Source organism: Eulemur rufifrons, unplaced genomic scaffold (genome assembly GCF_041146395.1).
Source record: "Eulemur rufifrons isolate Redbay unplaced genomic scaffold, OSU_ERuf_1 scaffold_84, whole genome shotgun sequence".
In the NCBI taxonomy this organism is placed as follows: Eukaryota; Metazoa; Chordata; class Mammalia; order Primates; family Lemuridae; genus Eulemur; species Eulemur rufifrons.
Window position 1 is genome coordinate 461,520 of NW_027182866.1, and position 5,917 is coordinate 467,436.

General features: G+C 68.6%; 1 protein-coding gene across 1 annotated transcript; it reads right to left on the reverse strand.

Moving 5' to 3' along the window:
• Window positions 1-319: 319 nt before the first annotated feature.
• Window positions 320-4,992, reverse strand: TMEM240 (transmembrane protein 240). Its single transcript, XM_069464752.1, has 4 exons — window positions 4,936-4,992; window positions 4,292-4,398; window positions 682-890; window positions 320-604 (listed from the first exon to the last, which is right to left on the reverse strand). The coding sequence occupies exons 1-4, from the start codon at window positions 4,990-4,992 to the stop codon at window positions 456-458; spliced, it is 522 nt and encodes a 173-aa protein (XP_069320853.1). The 3' UTR covers window positions 320-455.
• Window positions 4,993-5,917: the final 925 nt, after the last annotated feature.

The following is a 5,917-nucleotide window of genomic DNA, read 5'->3' on the forward strand; positions in this document are numbered from 1 at the left end:
GCGGCTGGGGCCTTATTGCTGCACAGCGCCCGCGCCTCCCCCCGGGCCGCGCACACGCCCCATGCACGTGCTCCCGTGTGCAGACGGGCGCTTGCCTGGCCTCCCTCCCCTCCCGCCGCCAGAGCCGGCTCCGGGACGCGGCCGGACAGCCCACGCGGTGCGCAGGGGAGGACACGGCGGCTCTCGGCGGGACACCGGCCCAGGCCAGGTGCCCGCCTGCCCCGCCCCCTGCACCTCTGGGGCGGTCTGCCCCCCCTGCCGCCCCACCCCGCCCCCACCCCACCCCCTTTATAAAAAGAAGAGGAGACAGCACCTTCCACCGGACTTGCCCGGCCGGCCACAGCCCCGGACACCCTGGGCCCGAGGCCGCTGTCCAGTCCCACCGGCCTGGGCGTCCCCGAGGTCCCTTTTGCATCCACACAGCGGCCAGTGGCCCCGGCGAGTCCATGCGCGGCTCACAGGTGCCGCGGGCTGGGGTGGCCGTTGTGGTAGAGTTTCTGCTTCACGTGCACCATGTTCCCCGCGGCCTCCTCGAACGGCCTGTGCGGCCGCCGGCCGAGCTCCCGCAGGCTGCACAGCTTGGGCAGCCAGGTCCACGAGCCATCTGCAGGGGACAGGGCGCGGTCAGGCGCCGGGGCGGCCGGGCGGCGGCGGCGGTCCCGGGCGGCGCGGGGCACTCACCGTAGCGCCGGCCGGCCCTCCAGGCGCGCACGGCGCAGTGCAGAACGCCGTCCATCCACACCAGGAACCAGCTGATGCAGAAGCCCAGCAGCAGCCCCAGCATGAGGTCGATCTCCTGCTTGGTCACGTTGTCCGTCACAAAGTAGTTCTCGGAGGCGTCCACCACCGACTGGTCCCCGTCGTACGGGATCACGTAGTGGATGTGGTGCCTGGGGGCGGCAGGGCGGGCCGGGCCCGGGTGGGTGTCGTGACCCCCACGGGGCATCCTGGGGCCTTGAAGCCGCCCCCTGGGCTGGTCAGGAGGGAGGCGTCGCACCCGCCCAGGCCAGGCTCCGGGGAGAGCTGCGGGGCCGCGGCCCTGGCCTGGGGCGACCCCGGGCGAGGTCGGGCGGGCAGCATCTTGCTGCGTGAGGGCCCAGGACAGCCTGTGCCCATGGCCAAGGTCACAGCCCACCTGCTGGCCCCCGGGACTGCCAACGCCAGCACGGAGCAGAGCCGGCGGCTGGTGGCACCGAGGCCCTGCTGCCTCCTCGGGGACCTGCCCTCTGGCCTCTCCCAGCACCTTCCTGAGAGCTCCCTGCCTGGTGTGCCCCGCCCTGCTCGCCTGCCCCGCGGTCAGCCCTGCCGTCAGCCCGGCCTCCGGGCTCCTCCGCTCTGCTGCTCTTCCTGGTGCCTCCCCTGCCCCGACCCACTGTGCTGCAGGGCTTGGGGGCTCTGCCCGGCGCCGTCCCCTCCCCACCCCGGGGGCAACCCCCTCATCCGTGCCTGGCACAGAACTCCCTGCCTCGGCCCTCTCAGCTGCTCCTGGGGTGGACAGTGTCCCGCCGTCAGGGCTGAGCGGGAGCGGTCCCAGGGCCTGTCTCCTCGACGCTGGTCCTCTCTCTGGGCTCTTGAGGGACTGTCCAGGCTCAGGCCCGCAATGCCCAGGCAGCTCCCTCCAGCCACCCACACCCCTTCCTGGGCTGGCTGGACGTCTCCTCCAGGAAGCCCTCTGGGCCCCACAGCCCCCGTGGGGTGGCCCACAGGGGCCAGACTCCCAGGACTGCAGACACAGCAGGGCCTGGGGGAGGGAGCCTCTGCCCGGGTGCCCAGGACGTTGGGGTCCACACTAGCCACCCCCACGTCTCTGCACGCCAGCTTTCTGTCTCTGCTGGGATCTAGACACCTTACATTTGTGCCTCAAAATAGCTCCTCTCCTCAAACCTGCTCTCCCCGCTCTCCCCTCAGCGACATGTCCGCACCACACCTCTGCCTGGTCCCCAAGCCGCTCGCCTCGGACTCCTTCCCGCCGTGGAGCCCAGGCCCTGCCCCGGCCTCTCATTGGAATCCCTCCTGCTCTTTGGGGTCCCCTAGCGGCCAGTCCCCTCAGCACTGCAGAGTGTGGCCCACCCAGTGGGCAGGGCCGGGGCCACCACAGCCCACTGAGCAGGGGCTGCCAGCTCTTGGGTGGGGGCATGGAGTGACGGGGACTGACCCACCGTCTGTCACGGATGGAAAACTAACAGTCATCACCCATAATGTGCAGCTGCCAGCGGCCCCCAGGGAGAAAGCCCCTCCTGACCCCTCGATGGCCTGGGCACCTGCAGCTCCTCCCCCCGGGGGTGCTCAGGTCTCACAGATGAAGGCAGAACGAGACAGACCTCTGCAAAGATGTGCTTTCTGCACACGTATGTCTGGGACGTGTACATACATGTGTCCACCTGAGGTCCAATGCATGTAGAGTATACACACCAGCCACATGCACAAGACATGGCGTGTATACGGCGGACATGGGCCCCATGGGCTTCACGCCTGGGCTTGATTGGGGTGCGTGTCACACGTGGGGGCACATCCACCCAGCTCTGCACACAGCCGTCCTCTCCACGGGCGACTGTCACGTGCTCGGCTTTGTGCACAGACACGGATGCCCGCCGATGCCTGCACTTTAGAGCATTGGTATCCATACATGTCCCCCATATGAAACCCTTTATCGGCATGTACAGGCATCCACATGTATACATGCTTATTCTGCACACAGTGTGTGCACATGGGTAGAGGCCATTGCGCCAGTGCATGTACATGGAGTACACACAGATACCCATGTGCAAAACTGTCATCTGCACACGTTTTCTGTGCCCACATGGAGACATTTCGACATTTTCTCTGAGCACACTCTGCGCTGTATATTGTGTTATATATATGTACTTTGCATACACATATATGTTGTCAATATACAAGAGTACTTTGTACGTTGAATTCACATATCCCGTATGTAGAGACGTGTACAAAGCATATATATGTAGACACGTGCACACACGCAGAGACACCCTATGTCTGCAGCAGGATGTGACTGTTTTCTGCACACACAGGCCGCCCTCAGCTTGCGCTCTACGGGCAGCTGTTCACACGAGTCCACATGTATTCTGGAGATTGCATGAAATGCATACACACACCTGTGCAAATACACGCTAAAACATGCCCTCTGCCCAGGTGGACCCTCCGTGTGTGGTCTCAGGCAGATTCACGCCAGTCACAACAGCCCACACACATGTAAGTGTGCGTCACTCGTGTCTGTGGAGCTCGCAGTCGGGGCCCAGCCTCTGGGAGCAGTGGAGCTGACCTGCCTTTCCATGGCAGTTGGACACGCCAGGCAGGGCTCTCTGGGAACGTGGGGGCCACCCAGCACACGTGAGGGGCACGTACAGCCTCATCCCTACCTGCTCCAAGGCCCGTGTCTGCCTCAGCACACCTGCCTGTGCCCAGGGGCATGTAACACGCTCAGTGAGACATGCGCCTGGCCTGGCTCACACCCGCCCTGCACCCCCAGGCGTGCACACAGACCCCGGAGCAGGCGTGCAGGGCAGGGATGAGGACGCGGGTTCTGGGAGCCGAGCCCCTCCGTCCTCTCCTGGCTGTGTGACCTTGGGCAAGTCATCCTCTAAAGCCTCTGTCGCTCCCTCATCTGTCCAGCAGGGATGACAAGGGTCACTGCGATGGGCGTGCATGCGTATGTGCGTGTGCGCTGTGTGTACGCACATGTATATGCACAGACGGTACACACATGCGCATCTCACGAGAAGATGTTTATTTCATACATGGACGTACAAACATGCATGGCCAGGAAGACTCCATCACCACGTGCACAGAAGGGGGATCGTCCCGTGGGTGTAGGGGGCCTGGGCTCTCCCTGGATCTCTGCGTGACCTTGAGCTAGCTCCACCTTCCCGCTCCCCCACCCCCTCCCGGACCCAAGTTCCTGCTCTCTGCAATGGGGTGTACCGGGTGCCCCCCAGGCCCCTCCCACCTTGATCTGCACTTCCCTGCCCCGGCTGCACCGTGGACCAGGCTGGGCCGCTGCTCCGCAAGCCGCAGGTCCACAGCACCCCGGCAGGCACTTGTGGGTGGTGTCCCGCCTGACTCAGGCATTACTCCTCCTCCCAGAAGACCTCTCCCCCAGCCCTGGGGCAGTCCGGCCAGACAGCCCTCCGCCAGCGCACCTGGCGGCCGCAGGCACCCCCACAGGTCTAGCGCGGCTCTGTGGCCTGCGTGGGGGTCGCTGGCAGCCCAAGTGGGCCCCCGCGGCACATGTGTGGTCACGCGTGTCGTGCCCGGCGCGGCGCCGCGGACTCACCGGCCACAGTTGCAGTGGCAGACGCGGTCCTCGCCCCGCAGGTGCGGGAGGATGTAGTTGTGGAATCGGTCCAGCAGCGCGTTCATGTCCATCAAGCACGCGATGGCCTGGAAGAGCCCATGACCGGTCAGCGCCAAGGCGCAGGCGGGCCGGAGCGGGGTATGGGGGTGGGGAGAACCCTGGGCAGGGGCACGGGGAAGCCGAGGAGAGGGGCGCAGGCCGGGGAGGGGAGCATGGGCGGGTTACGGGGGAGGGGAGAGCTCCGGCTGGGGCCCGGGGAGGAGGGAGCTCAGGCCATGGGGGAGGGGAAGCGCAGGCCGGGGAAGGGGCGCGCAGGCCCGGGAAGCGGGTGCAAGGCGGGGAGGGGCGCGCAGGCCCGCGAAGGGGATGCAAGGCGGGGAGGGGCGAGCAGGCCAGGGAAGGGGGCACAGGCCGGGGAAGGAGGCGCAGACCAGGACCAGGGGCGCGCAGGCTGGGGAAGGGGGCGCAGGCCGGGGAGAGCGCGCAGGCCGGGGACAGGGGCGCAGGCCGGGAAGGGGCGCGCAGGCCGCACGGGCCGGTAAACAAGGCGCGGAAGGTGGGGGAGGCGGCGCGCGCGCGGGCGGCGGGAGCAGGGGGCGCGCGCAGGAAGCCCCTCCGCTCACCATCACGATCGACGCCCCCAGAATCATGAAGATCATGGTGTTCGCGCTCATGGACATCGGGCGGGGCCGGGCCGGGCCGGAGCGCCGCCCCCCGGCCCCGGCGCCCCCCCGGCCCCGCAGAGGTCAGCGCTTCCTGGACCCGCCGCCGCCGCCCGCGGCAACCCCGCCGCCGGCCGGGGGAGGAGGCGCGGGGCGGGGGCGCCGCGAGGGATGCGGGGGCCGCTCTGGGGTCGCTCGGTCCGGGCCGGCCCGGCCCGCCGCGCTCCGCTCCGCCCTCCGGTCCTCCCTGCGCTCCGCTCGCTCGCTCGCCCGCTCGGCCTGGGCCCCCTCCCTCCGCACTCCTCCCTCCCCGCCGCCTTCCTCCGCCTCCCGGGAGGGACCGCGCCGCCCGCGGGCCGCCCCGCGCCAGCGCCGCGCCGGGAGGGACCGTCACCCCCGGACGCAGCCCAGACGCCTCCCCGGGCCGCAGCTCCGCGTCCCGCCTCCACCCAGTCTGACCGGTCGCCTGCCCAGCGGCCCGGAGAGGGGCCCAGGGGCCTGCGGGCGGCTGGACGGCCCGGCCCCTTCGGCCCCTTCCCGCGCGAGGTGTCTTTAGTGGAGGCGCCCGCAAGGTCACCGAGGAGCTGCCAGAGAGGTCACTCTGTGCGGCCAGAGGTGAGAGGGACGCGCCGCCCACGGGGTCAGCCCAGGCACCGGGCTCTGGCGGCCGGAAGCCCAGAGGCCCAGTGCCCTCGGCTCCGCTTGGGCTGCTCCTAACACGGGGGCCTCCAGACAAACCCTCCTGCGGGCCCACCAGCAGCGCAGGAGCCCCCTCCCCAGCACGGCCGGAGGTGCTGTCCCTTCTTCCCGGGAGGAACGTCAACTGTAGGTAAGTCCTGGGGGGTCGCCTGAACGCTCCTGGGCCAGGTCCCCCAGGGGAGGGGCAGAGGGAGGCGCGCGGTCTGGGGTCAGGCCAGAACTCAGGACAAAGCAGAGGTGACAG